This window comes from Phyllostomus hastatus, unplaced genomic scaffold (genome assembly GCF_019186645.2).
Source record: "Phyllostomus hastatus isolate PE091 unplaced genomic scaffold, TTU_PhHast_1.1 phas_contig_62, whole genome shotgun sequence".
NCBI classification, from domain to species: Eukaryota; Metazoa; Chordata; class Mammalia; order Chiroptera; family Phyllostomidae; genus Phyllostomus; species Phyllostomus hastatus.
In genome coordinates, this window is record NW_025333921.1 from 14,636,273 (window position 1) to 14,649,965 (window position 13,693).

General features: G+C 51.7%; 1 protein-coding gene and 1 pseudogene across 11 annotated transcripts in view; both read right to left on the reverse strand.

The window, feature by feature from the left end:
- TLE3 (TLE family member 3, transcriptional corepressor) overlaps positions 1 to 3,501 on the reverse strand; it is a 43,971-nt gene extending 40,470 nt beyond the window's left edge. For 6 of the 11 annotated variants that reach the window (XM_045848454.1, XM_045848451.1, XM_045848455.1 and 3 more), the window contains exons 1-4: positions 2,386 to 3,501; positions 1,712 to 1,812; positions 1,163 to 1,226; positions 168 to 212 (exon numbers count right to left, since the gene is read on the reverse strand). In XM_045848454.1, the coding sequence (XP_045704410.1) occupies positions 168 to 212; positions 1,163 to 1,226; positions 1,712 to 1,812; positions 2,386 to 2,409 (234 nt within the window). In that variant the 5' untranslated portion in view covers positions 2,410 to 3,501. The remainder of the gene's footprint in view (positions 1 to 167; positions 213 to 1,162; positions 1,227 to 1,711; positions 1,813 to 2,385) is intronic. The other 5 variants (XM_045848460.1, XM_045848458.1, XM_045848459.1 and 2 more) reach the window with 1 other exon arrangement.
- The window catches only part of LOC123825148, a 95,155-nt pseudogene continuing 84,484 nt past the window's right edge, over positions 3,023 to 13,693 (reverse strand).

The following is a 13,693-nucleotide window of genomic DNA, read 5'->3' on the forward strand; positions in this document are numbered from 1 at the left end:
GCCTCAGACCCTGTATTTCAAGGACTGGATCCATTCACTCTTCAAGGAGAAGTAGGAGGCAGAGAAAAACTAGGCTCGTTTTCAAACAGGAGGGGCCATGACAAACCATGCATTATATAACTTTTAAAAAATTGAATATAGATATTTTAAAGGAGAAAAGTACTTACCTGCTTGTGCATTTCAATGTTCAAACCATAGGACATCTCATAGTACTAAAAGTGAAAACAACTGCTATTAACAGACAACACAGAAATCTCTTCATTTTCCTAAATCAGCTTTTGGGAAGGTTTTGGTCAAATTGTACTTTCAGGATACATTTGCTAAAGCACTTTAAATCAAACCCCAAAGCCAGTACTAGAATAGTTTAAGGGCTGAATAGTTTAACAGCACTCACACCAGTGAGTGCTGTTCTCGACAGAACATTATACATCCAGTAGCCAGAGAAGCTGGGCCCGCCCCCCCTCCCTCCCACAAGCACCGCATGTGCCATATATCCTGTTTATACAAGGTTCAGGTTCAACAGGGAATCGTGTGTACACTGGGACCCTCTTGTCCTCTGAGAGTTATTTAGCAATGTGTCGAAGGCCTCTTATGTGGAAAGCAGTGCAGGGAGTCGCTTAAGTGCCTTCCATGCCCTTTCACAGAGGAATGATGTAAACTGGCTGGAACAGACACTGGGAAAAGGGGAGAATGGCCATCTACTGCCCAGGGGGCTGATAAGATTCTCAGTTGGGAAATCCCTAAGAAGGCAGTGGAGGCTCTTCCTCCACTCTCAGAAATGTCTGGGGAAGGAAGGAGGTAGCGGGGAGGGCTTATGGCCCACTCTGGCTACATCCCTAGGGTGGCAAAGTTTCCAAACACTCCCAGGAGGGTTCTAAGGGAGATTTTCATCCAACCCTTGATGTCGACTAACTGAGCCCTGTTCTACTTGCCAAGATAGGGCAACCAGCCCTCTGGGAAACCTTCAAAATATGAACTAAAGGGGCACAAAGGTATCGCAGAAGTGCGGGCAAGGGGTTTGGGTTTCTCTTTCTGCCCCTCCTTCAACCACCCTCCTCCAGCAGGCCCTGGGGTGGGGTGGGGGGGCGGTGGCGGGAATCGACTCCAGCCAGCCTTCCTGCCTGCGTGCCCGCCCGCCAGCCCAGCCCTCACAGCCTCTCACCATCACATAATGGCGTTGCATCTCCGTCTTCTCGTTCGCCAGCTTGTCGTACTCCACTTTGAGGCTGCAAGGGCAGGAAGCAGCAGGTTCAGGCCTGGGGCGTGCCAGGTCTCCCCAAGGATCCAACCGAAGGCCTCTGAGAGCCACTTTCCCACTTCCCTGACACCCCCCAAGGTATCCCATTGCCCCACAGCCTCAGGGCGGAGGGGAGTTAAACAACTAAAACTTCCCGCGGCAGAGTGAGGAGACTGATGCCGGCCACAGGGAGGCAGGACCCTGACGCTCGCTCTCGACCTCCAGAACCCGGAGCAAGCCCACCCAAGACCCAGACCCACAACCCAGACACCCGGCAGGCGGCACAGGGAGCCCAGAGACTGCGGGCAGCCAAGGGTTAAGGCGCCGCGCCTGGAAAGGGGAAACAAAAGGCGGAGGCCTGTCTGCCCCGCTGCCCCGAGGTCGGGAGCCCCCACCGTCTCCTCGGGGGTTGGCAAAAGCCAAGTGGAGACGCCCCCTCCCCACCAGCCCCGAGGCGGCCCCCAGCGGCCTTACCTGTGATACTGAGCTTGCAAGAACTGGAATTCGTCTTTGATCCTGTCACAAGACTCAGCCACCGTGAATTTAAATCCCGGCTGCCCGGGTTGATGGGGAGCCTGGAGCCCAAGAGGACAAGACAAGGAGGGGGAAGGGAAGAGGAGGCTCAGACGGGGCTCCAACCGCCCGCGCCCCTCGGCGGCTGCCCCTAGGTACCCTACCCCTAGCCTCCGCCCCACCGGAGAAGACACCGTCTCAGCCCTCGAGAACCTTCCCAGCAAGTTTCTCATCTCCCGGACGGGGCAGGAGGGGGGCGCCCCAACCCCTCCCTATTGGCTGCAGGGCTCCCATTCCTTTCAGGAAGAGCCCCCCACATTCCCAAGTAAGATGGGGGCGGGGGAGACACGCGGCTGAGTTGGGAGACTTAGGGGAGGAAGCAGGGACGGCATGAAAACAAACAGGTCCCTGGGAACACAGGCAGCCCCCAGTGCCACTCGGGTGGAATGAACCTCCTCTCTCAACGGCGCCCCCCGCCCGACCCCTTTGTGTGAACGCGCGCGCGCACACACACACACACACACACACACACACACACAGAAAGGTAGCAACAAGCAAAATGGAGGTGCCCGATAAACTGCCTCGTTTACCCAGCCATGATAGATGCTTAAATAAACCGAATTGCAATTACTCACCGGATGTCTGCCTTGAGGATACATGGCAGGGAGGGGTCGTGATTCTGAGAGCGTGGATGCGCCGAGAGCCCGGGCCGGGGAGGTGCAGGGGAGAGGGGAACCAAGCCCGAAAGGGGGGCGGCGGGCAAACCGAGAGCTCGCCCCCGGCCCCCCCAGCGCGCTCTCGCAGCGAAATCCCAGAGTCGGGCGCCCACCCCAAACGAAAACAAAGAGCCTCGGAGCGGGCGGCAAAGTCGTCGGCGGGCGCCGAGGCCGGGTGGCGGGCGCGGGCTTTGTGAGCCTAGGGCTCGGCGGTCTGCGGCCAGCAGCCTTCCCCAGGCTGCGTGGAGCGCGTCAGAACCGGGAGCTGAGCGGACATCGTCTCCTCCCCGGCGGGTACGGCGCGGTGTCCCGAGGCCAGAGCCTCTTCTGGGGCGAGTGCAGGCCCCCTCCAATCACTCAGGTGGGAGGGGGACGCGCCGGGGCAGCCGCAGCATTCGCGGCGTGCGGGTCCAAGCCCAGAGGTGGCTGTCGGCTTGAAGAGGAAGAAGGTCGGCTCCGAGGTAGCGGCTAGGGGCCGCAGAAGCTCTGGCGGGTGAGGGCGGGAACGGGGCTCCTGACGCCCCCCCTCGGAAAGGAGAGCCTGCTGTTCCGTCTGCTACTGCTGCTGCCGCTGCCGCCGCCGCCGCAGTCGCCAACCCTTCCCAGGGCCGAGGAGGAAACTCCGGCTCAGTGCGTGCAAATCGGCCGACTTGCCATTCTAACTCCAGCGGGCACAGGAAGCCTTCTCAAAGGGGTCCTAGCTGTTCCCAGCTCAAGCGCCGCGTCTCCAACGAGGAGCACTCGACGCCGCCTCCGCCACCTCGGAGCGCTCTGGCAGTAGAAAGAACGCCGGAGGGGAGACGCAGCCCGACACTCGGGAGCTCTACGGCTTCCTTCCCCTCGGCTCCGCTCAGCTCTCCAGTCCGCACCCCGACAAACCCCTCAAACACCACGCCACACACACACACACACACACACACACACACACACACACACACACCCCCAAGAGTGCCCCGGACCTGCGGATACCACACACAGACAGACAAGGGGGGACGAGCACGAGGTCTGAACTGCCGCGAGAGCAGTTCCAAATAGGGACTGAAAAGTAACAAAATAATGTGGCAGCTTCACCCGCGCTGGCCAATGAGAACGCAGGGCCCCCACGTGGGGCCACTGGGCTCGGCCTGCGACTGGGCGCCGCCAGGCGCAACGTCACAATGCCCTCTTGTGTCTAAAACTATGCATGAAAAACTAGCAATCAGGCCCTACCCGCTGGTGACTTTCGCATGAGAGTGAAAAACAGCGCTCCTCAGATCAGGAATTAACCGAAAGGCATATAATAAATAGATATATATTATAGTCCTGGGCTGCTAGAGTTTTTTCCACTTCTTATCCCCCCACGATCTACTAGCAAATAACTATTTGGCGGGAGGAGAAAGAGAGAAGACAGGAATAATAACAAAAGGGGGAAAAAGACAAGCTGTACAATCCTCAAAACCTGTGGCTGGTGTTATGTATCAGTTTATTCTGCAGTGGCGGCAAACGATTCCTCCCTTTAATCTCATTAGGTCTGCAGAGCGGTCCAATTAGATACTATATAAAACAAACAAAATCACTTCGTCACTTTAATGTTTTCACTTCACAGGATTTAGGACGAAGAAAATGGTGGCTCCCAAAGTTGTAACCCACCTTTAAAAATTTGCTCGTAACTGAGGGTGTCCCTTTCTTAGCTCCTTCTCCTCAGCACCCCTACTCCCTATAGCCCCCAACTATTCTTTGTTCATTCGTCCTTCTTTTCGGAAAGCCAAATAAACACGTCTTTGATGTGCGGCGGATGCCTGCGAAAAGAAGTCTGGGGAACTCTTGCTCCGAGGGCAGTGCAGAAGGGCGGGCCCGGCCGCCCGCGGACAACCGGCTCAGTTTTCGCTGTCCCCACTCGGGGTTCTTTCCTGGGGGGATAAGCGACGCCCTGACCGCAGCTCCTCACTGTGCGCCGAGGCCGAGGGAGAGAAGTAGGGAATGGGGTGGCGTACCTGCCCCGCCCCGACCTGGGTGCCCCGAGTTCCGATCCGGTTTTCTCAGCCTGTAACGCCAGTGTCACAGCGTCGGCGGAGGGCCTGTGCAGGGGCCCGCGAGCTTGCCTGTGGGCCATCAACCTCCACGCCCCGGGGGGCACAGATGCTCACCCACCCCCGTGCGCGACTCCAGGACTCCCCGCGAGGTCTTAGAGACCTCAACAGACCACTCAACTCCCGGGCCAGTTTGCCCGCAAACGGATAACCTAGCTTTCAAGGGCTCGGGGTTACGTCAGGGCAGACCAGCCATGGGGAAGTAACTCCCAAACAGCTCCGAGGTCGAAGTGGCCGCACCTTTCACCCCAGGGGCGTCTCCGCGTGGGCGGGCCCAGGTGGTCCCCGGGTCTCCCTCCTGCATCTCCACCAACCCGCACGTACCCCAGGTCGGTGGCTGCCGCCCCCACCCCAGGATCTATACTTTCCCCTCATTAGAAGCCGAGTTCGCTTATGCATCTTAATGAGGAGCTGCTAGTGAGCTTGTGCTCGGAGGCCGGCGCGTAGGGAGTTACACGTGAGCGCCTGCCTCGGAGCTGAACTTCTCCGCGCCCGCTCTGGCCGCCCTCCCCAGCAGCTCTCCTCTCTTCATTTATTTATTTTCCTAAATAAAAACATAAATCGTGTGCGGCGCGCACCGAAGGGAAGGGTGGGGAGAAACACAGCTCGACAGATGCAAGAATCTGGCCGCAGCATTCATTAGACACAAAATGGCTCCTCTTTGGAGCTTCCTTTTTCCCCTCCCCCCTTTCTGCCCTCCCCCTTACGTCACGGGTGGGCGCTCCCGCTTCCTACCAGCCCCCCCTTTCTCGCTCCTGCCCCCACGTGGGGGCCGCCAGCCCCGCCCCCAAGCCAGGCTCGAAAGACCAATCAGAGGCCACTGAGAGGAATGTCAATTACTGATTGGTGGAGCTACTGGGAGCTGTCAGTCCGCGACGGAGCTGTCAGTCAAAACCACGCGGGGTGGGGGAGCGCTGACAAACGCGGAGGCTTCTGAGCCTCCCGCTTGCAAATAGTGCTTGGAATGGCTGCTTAATTAGCTTTGAATGGCTTTTCCTTCCAGCTCAAACAATCTGTCACTACCATGTGGTATAAAGGAGCCATGCATAAAAAAGTAAGCAGAGGCTAAATATCAATTTGATTTTGTGTATCAAAGGAATATTTTATTTTTCTCCCTAGTAATGAAACGTATCAATTTAAATAATAAAAGGTAAAAAACACACACACACAAACCAAAAAAAAAAAAAAAGAGAGAGCGAGAGAGAGAGAGAGAGAGAAAGGAAAAACACCCAAACTCCACGGTTCCCCGACTCCTGCGCACGCCTGAAACAGGTAATTTCTACGGCCAGTGTGCAAGAAGGAAGCCCGAAGATCGCCTCCGCTCTTAAACTCGCATTAAGTGTTTTGTTGTCCAGAAGCCTAGAAGGAGTGGGTGGGGGAGAGGGGTGGCTTGTAAAAAAGGAGTGGGGGATGGGAGGAGGAGAACTTTAAAGCGATTTCTTTGAAGCCGCTAATCAAAGTAGAAGGGGTTTTAAGACCCCATAAACTGGGGATCCCACAGCAGGTCTCGATTTGGGAGCCTAGAGCAGAGGGGGGTGAGCGGGTATACGTCTCGCCCGGATTTATTAAACACAATGCCTTCAAGATGCTGGGACTCGGCGCTTCGTCAGGCCTCTCAGTCTCGGCCTCACTCTGGACTGGCTCAGACGGCGCACGCCCACAGTTGGCCTACGAGCTCCGGCCCGCAGGTCAGGTCTACGCGGACTGTGGACAGAAAACGACGGCAGCTTTGTCTTGGATTCGTGCATCACTCCTGTCCCGACGTCCTTAATACTGGGGACCCCAAGATCCAGGGCGCTCCTGCAGGACAGACTCCTGTAGAGTTCACCTGTGAACCTCAGCGCCAGCGCTGGGTCGGGCCCCTCAGGAGCCCGTGGTAGCTTGTGAGGGACTTGGCCTGGTAGTTGGGAATGAGAACTGCGCTGGAGCGCTTAAATGTACAAGCCAGGGCACTGTTACCCAGGAGAGAACTCTCTCCTCACCTTTCTCCCTACCTGGTAGCGCCATTTTACAGAGTGGGGCGGGGGGGTGGGGGGAGCCCGAGAAAACTCAGTAATTTGCCCCAAGCTGGGCAGAAATGTCAGCATTCGAATCCAGAGCAGCCGACTCCGGAGGCAACCTCAGCTCCCACTTTGCTTGCTGGAGCTGGATCCGTGCGAAGATTTACTGAAGGAAAGGCATGAGTTCATATTTATTCACTCATTCATCCACTACCAGCTCCTTTTGTACGGTCACAGGCCCAGCTGCCCGCAGCTGGCTCCCAGTCATTCCGCACCCAGAGTCAATTCCAGCTCTCGAGCTCTGCCTGAGCCGGAACAGCAGGAGGAGGAGCAGGGAGGTAACTAACTAGGCCAGCACCCCTTTAAGCTTACCACCGCTCTACCCCCACCCCCATGCCACCCCACAAATCAAGAAAAACAAGGAGAAAAATAAATTTATTTTATGCTCGAGAAAGAGAAAATAAAAAACATGTATACAACACACTGTCTAAAGCGCTTGACAATTATTTTTGAAGGAGGGGAGTGGAGAGAAAGAGTTCAAACGTCTCTGTCTCCAGTTCTAATTGGAAACGTTTCAACTGTTTATGTTACAAGAAGTGTCAGGGTCATTTGCTACCGGAGAGCTGACTTTTCATTGGCTGCTTAATTGAGTACCTCGGAGTTCACCCCACGTGGGAGAGGAATTCCTGGCACAATAAAAAAGAAGAGAAAAAAGTCATCTGGGTGAGACAGAAAGTCTGGCCTGGATTTCCAGAATGAAGACTTCCAGCACCTTTTGGGGTGCAGGGTCGATTGGTGGGCAGCTGCTTGCTAGCTCCAAGAGCTGCTCCTCTGATTCTGTAAAAATCATTGTCAAACAATTTAGATAGATGTTAATAAATGTTTTCTTCCTTTCTTGGGAATTGAAGGATCTGGCTCAGGTCGGTCATCAGGCTGTGGCCTCCTGTTTGAGGAACTGATCCCAGTGCCTTGGGAGGGGTTGCATCCCTTCCCTTACAGCCTCTTCTAGCTTTAGTTTTTGGGAGGTCTCTGGTAGGGACTGCCCAAAGAGAGGGTAAATCTCCCTTGACCACCCCCTTTTTTGACTCTAAGACTCCTGTGATTGTTGGCTGTTGACTCCATTGCTAGGACAGTTCTATTCCCCCACCTTCACTCCCACTACCCACCAGTCATCCTATGCCTTCCTCCACAAGCAAGCACCTCACCATACAGTGAGAGGAAAGGGAATTTCTATTTATTTAACCAACTCTTATATAGTGCTTACTCTGTGCCAGACACTGTTCTAAGCACTCAACAGATGTTAACACACTGAATCCTCTCACAGCGAATGAAGTAGCTGCTATCAGTATCATCCCTGTTTTGTAGAAGGGGCAATTGACACGCAGTGGTACAATGACTTGCCCAGGGTCACTTCAGTGGCTTATGGAATTGAACCCAGGCAATTCAGCTCTAGAATATTCATCACCACTCCCCACTGTCTCTACAAACTTGGCTTTCCTGAAAATGCAGATCAGGTTTTCAAGGCAGACCATAGGATGCTGGAGGGCCCCAGGAAATCCCAAAGGGAGCCACTATAGAGCTCCCCCTGAAGCCACCTCATTTCAGGGAAGGCCACTGAGCTCTGAGAAGTCACAGGACCTCCCAGGGTTCCCCAACCTTGCTTCCAATTTTCTGGCTGGTCTAAACTATGCAATCTTGGGGGACTTATTTAATCTCGCTAAACCTCTATTTCCTCATCTGTAAAGTGGACATAACAATCCAGTTGGCCTCAGAGGATTGTTCTGAGGATCGAAGAAGATCATGCATGTGATGATGTTAGTGGAGAACCTGGCACATTAGGTGATTAAGAACAGTTAATGGCTATGATGATGATGTGGAACAAGTGAGTGATTCAACTCCTCATACATTTTCTGGATGCTTGCAGAGAGAGGAAGGTCTAAAGTCCCAGCCCTTGTGGGGAATAAACCAAGCAGAAGCCCCAAACTTCTTCTACACATTTATAAACACCCAGATCCCCCTCCCCCCACACACACACCTTACCCACCCCATCCAGCTGAGTTCATCAGGCCTTCCCCTCTCTTCTGGAATTCCCAGTTTTTATCATGGTCCTCAGATGACCTGGGCAATCCCTGCTACCCAAGGGCTCTTGAGGTGTGTGGGGAGTGGTAAGGAAAGAATGAGGGGACAACAGCCCTGTGGAAATGGAGGTGCAGGAATGAGGCAGAGGTAGAGAAATCAGAAGACTTGGACAGCAGTGGAGCCCATAGCATCTCTGAGAAGATAGACTGCAACAACGAAGTATATGAGTATAAAGCAGTCTGGCCCTGAGGGAGAACAGGAGTCAGGAAGGAGGTTTCCCAGAGGATTTCCTGGAAGAGCAGAACTTGAGCTCAGCCCAGAAGGATGGACAGAAGTTGCAGTGGGCAGTGGGGCCAGGATGAGCAAAACTTCTCTTGGAAACACTTTCCTCCCCCTCAGCCTGCCTTCTTGGATTCTGTCTGTATTTTGCCATCTGACAAGGCATCTTTGCTCCCTGAGGAAGGAAGCTAAGAGCTTGCTTCCCTCATTCCCACTTCCATTTCAGGGCTGCGATGAAATCTGTCTCTGAAGACTCCTAACGTTAGAAGAGAGGAATCCACTCAGCAGTGTTGTGTGGCAGCTCCAGCATGTGCGTCAGGAGGCCCGAGGACCTCCTTCCTCAGGTTCTTGGTGTCCATACCTGCAAAATGGGAATAGTGGCACTTGACTGTTTACCTGGTAGGACTTTACACAAAGCCCACTCTACGTAAGACCAATTGGTAGGTACCAAAATCTAAGTGAAGCCCTTGCCTTTGTGACATATACAAGGCCAGACAGCTCCTGATTCCAGCCTGTGTGTAGGCTCTGAAGAGCTAAACAGAGTCTACGCAGGGAAGCAGATAGGGTAGAATGGTGGGTTGGTCAGGAAAGCTGCCTGTGGAGGGTGGCCCTAGGTGTGCCCATGTAGAGAGGAAGGGAGAGAGTTCCAGAAAGGGCCCAGGTGCCCAGCCAGGACACTCAGAGAACGTTGACGATAGTTTGGGTTGTTTGGTGGCCCAGCTGGCAGAGAAAGCCACCACTTCTCTCCAGAAAGCTAAGGAAGCCACGCAGTGATTTACATGGAGGCCCGGGTGTCCACCTGGGGCTTAGTGGGGGACGGGTATGCAGAGTAGGCACAAAATGTGTTTGTTCACCTGTCTTTAGCAGGAGCATGACTGGAAACATCCTTCCAACACACCATCCAAAGCCAAGCTGAGCTGCACCCCGCGGTTCCTGAGGCGCCCTGCGCTGACCTCTATTGACTAATGGCGCAGGGTGTCCGTGCCTCATGTCCAACCGGGTAAATATTTACTGAAGTGATTGGGCATCCTAATTAAAAGATTTGTGCCCTTTCTTTCTTTCCTTTTTAAGGATTCAAAGCACAGGCTTAGGAGATTAAGAAATATTTTGCTGGCATTAATACATCTAATTTTACAAGGGTGAGGCCCATGCTGTAAGAATGATCCAGGCCAGTGGAGGGGAGTGCTCTGGGTCTACCTGGGCGATTGCATTAGAGCTCGCACCGAGCCCACCTGATCTTTTATGGTGGGTGGGGGGGGGGGGGAGAGAGGAGAGGAGATTTGACTGAGCTTTGATTTTCACTTGTAAATCTGCTCTCAACTTTCTGTCCTTTCAGTAAATGACTTGATAACTCTGTGTTTGTCACATACATACAATAATAGTGACATTCACATACACAGGTGGTTCTCAACAGGAAATGATTTTGCTCCCAAGGGGACATCGGACAATATATTTGGTTGTCACAACTCAGAGTAGGGGTGCTACTGGCATCTAGTGGGTAGAGGCTGGGGATGCCTATAAACATCCTACACGGCACAAAACAGCCCTGCAGCAAAGTACCTGGTCCCCAATACCAATAGCACTGAGGCTGGGAAATGCTGACAAATACTACCTTATTCAATCTTAACAAAGAGGGTCGTTCTCTACATCCCTACTTTGCAGATGAGCAAACTGAGATACAGGAAGGAAAATATGTGTGCAGGTAGGGAAGGAGTGATTATTGAACTCAGACCCTCTGTCTTCACATTCTTTACCAGGGTTGTCAGACCCCTTTTCTTCTCTTTTCTCTAATCTCAGTGCTCTCTACACACCCCCGCCCCCCTAAAAAAAAGTGTCGGTAAAACCAACTGGCTCTGGGATCTGACCTTGTGTACAGATTAAGCAATTTAAAGGTAGCCCTATAAATTAGCAATTGTGTATCCATTCAAATGAAGTCTGTCTGTGAAGACTTGGCTCTAGATGAGGTTCTGAGATCCCTTGGTAGCTCCTATACCACTGGGCCCTCTGGGTATCTGTGTTACACTGGAAAATAGTCAGACAAGTAGCTGTTGGCTTAGCTCTGAGAGATATCAAGGTGGAAGGCTAGAGAGGTCAAGGTCATGTGCAGTTGGGGGTTGGAGGGAGACGAGAAGTGGCCAGGAATGGTGTATACTTTGCCTTCTTTGGGGGGTGCTCTTCTTGGAATTGAGGTTTTGTAGAAGGGAGTCTGAAGCAACCACAGAAGGGTGGGCAGGACAGGGCTTAGAGGGCAGAAAGGAGAGGGCAGTGAAGGCTCTAAAACTCCAGCCTGCAGGTAGACGACAGAATTCTGGGAAGATGGAAAGATAGGGACAGGAAAAGAGGGCAGGGGCTTCAGTTGTAAGAAAGGAGGAAATAAGGCAGATAGGCCATGTCAGATTTTGATGTTAGGATAAAGTTGCAAAACGAGACTCATTTTGAAAGTCTGGAGGTTTAACTTATCATTTGACCACTAACCCACTGCAAAACATCTGCAGAATAAAGCAAGGTACAAACAACCAACACCATTTTCTTCTGTGTTTTCATCTTAAAGCACTGTTATATCTATGGGCTCATGCAAGACACAACATATAGAGCAGGAAAAATTATCCCCATTTAAGGATCAGGTAAGGGAAGGCAGGAAAGAGTAAAGGGGGGATAAATGGGGCTGGAAGGGCACATGACTCGGGGTGGTGAGCACACAATACAACAATTTTACCTTTGAAATTAGTATAATTTTATTCACCAGTGTCACCTCAATAAATTCAATTAAAATATTTTTTAAAAAGAGATAAAAAAAACTGAGGACCAGAGAGAGTTAATTGTTCACCACCACACAAGTTGATAACAACAAATTCTGCCAGAATTGGGCCTTCTGGCATTGAAATGAACTCTTTACATAAAACTGCCTGGTTTTCAAATTGTCCTCCAAGGATATGCTGGGATCTGCAGCAGTTGATGGGGTGGAGGGAGGTGGGGACTCGGAGAGAGTGGCTGCAGGGAGCCCTGCCTCCACTTCCCTCGAAAACGTTCCAATTTTCATCTGTTTTATAGGTAGGGTCTACAAAATATTTTGTTTGGGGAGAAAATGGGGAGGTTCTGGGGTAAAAAAGAAATATTAGAACCACTATTAAACTGTTCACACCTTTTCAGCTGTAAAGACAGAATTCTTTCCTGCTTACAGAGAAGGGCTATAGAAAGTCCATGTGCCGGGAGGGGTCCTGATGACGCCTTGGAGCAGAACCCTCTTGTGTCGGCTCACGCCTAGGGAGCCCTTTAGCTCTCATTTCAGCCTCCCCTTAGCTCCTGTGAAATCGCCTAAGAGGAAAGGGAGACTGAGAGGCTGAGGGCCATGCTTACGCACCCCCAGAGCAGGTGGGATGGCCAGGCAGCCAAGAAAGAAGAGAGCTGCCGGTTATTCAGGGCCACCTCTCTCTCTCTGCCACCCCCACCCCTGCTATTTTTTTTATAGAGGAGAAAAGAAAGACCCAGAGAGGCCCAGTGACCTGCTCAAGGCACATGGCTCATGCACTATAGACCTGGGATTCCATGCCAGCCCTGCCCAGCTGCAGTCGGTGCCCATAATCATTGCACCACTCTCCCCAGTACCATCCTGCCTCATCAATCCCCCATTCCTTTATGCCCGGGAGGTCACAGTTTATAATAATGCTCTGCTCTGGGCTAAGCAGGGGCCTGGCACTTTCTGATACATCATCTAGTTCATTACCTTGGCCCCCCAGCACTCTTCATCTGTTCCAACCTCCTTACTGGGCACTTCCTTGCACTGCTGGGGCTGACAGCTGAACATCACACTTCCTCACTGCTAGGGCCCTCAATGAAAATATGTTTCCACAATTAGCTGCTCCTGAGCAAGACTAGAAAGCAGCAGTATGGCAGAGATCATCTTGGGCTCCCCTAGTCACTTCTGATGGTGACATATTTGCGGAGATGGTGGTCCACTCTGCGCCCATGTTCCAGTGTCTAGTCACTGGCTTCAGAAATGTCAAGGGGAAGTTGTGGCGGGGGTTTGGGGGTGGTGACAGCTTGAAGTTAGAGGTCTGAGAGGTGGCCATTTATTGCCCCGTCTCCCTGACTGTGTGAGACGAGGCAGCTTTCCCCACGGCTCCTAGAGGAAAGCAGGGGAAAACACCAGCAACAAAAGTAAAAGTAAACAAATTTAAGTACATCAAACTTAAGAAGTTCTGTGCATCAAAGGAAACAATCAACCTATAGACAGGAATAAAATATTTGTAAATCATATATCTAATAAGGGGCTAATACTCAGAATATATAAAGATCTATTACTTAATGAAAGAAATTAATTTTTTAATTGTAGCCAATTATAAAATGAACAAAAGATTTGAATACACATTCTCCAAAGAAGGTATACAAGTAGCCAAGAAGCATATGAAAACATGCTCCACTTCATTAATCATTAGGGAAATGAAATAAAAACTGTAATGAGATATCACCTCAACTCTATTCGGATAGCCACTTTACATACAGAAAATAACGTGCTGGTGATGATATACGAAAACTCAAACCTGTCTTGCAACCGTTGCTGGGAAAGTAAACTGGTGTAGCCACTATTGAAAACAGTATGGGATTTTCTCAAAAAATTAAAAATAGAACTATCTTAAGATCCAGCATTGTACTTCTAGGGATATATCCCAAAACATCAGAAGCAGGATCTTGAAGAGAGATTTGCAGACCTATGTTCACTGAAGCATTATTCCCAATAGCCAAGAAGAGGAAGCAATTTAAATGTTTATGCACAGATAAATGGGCAAATAAAAGTAACTC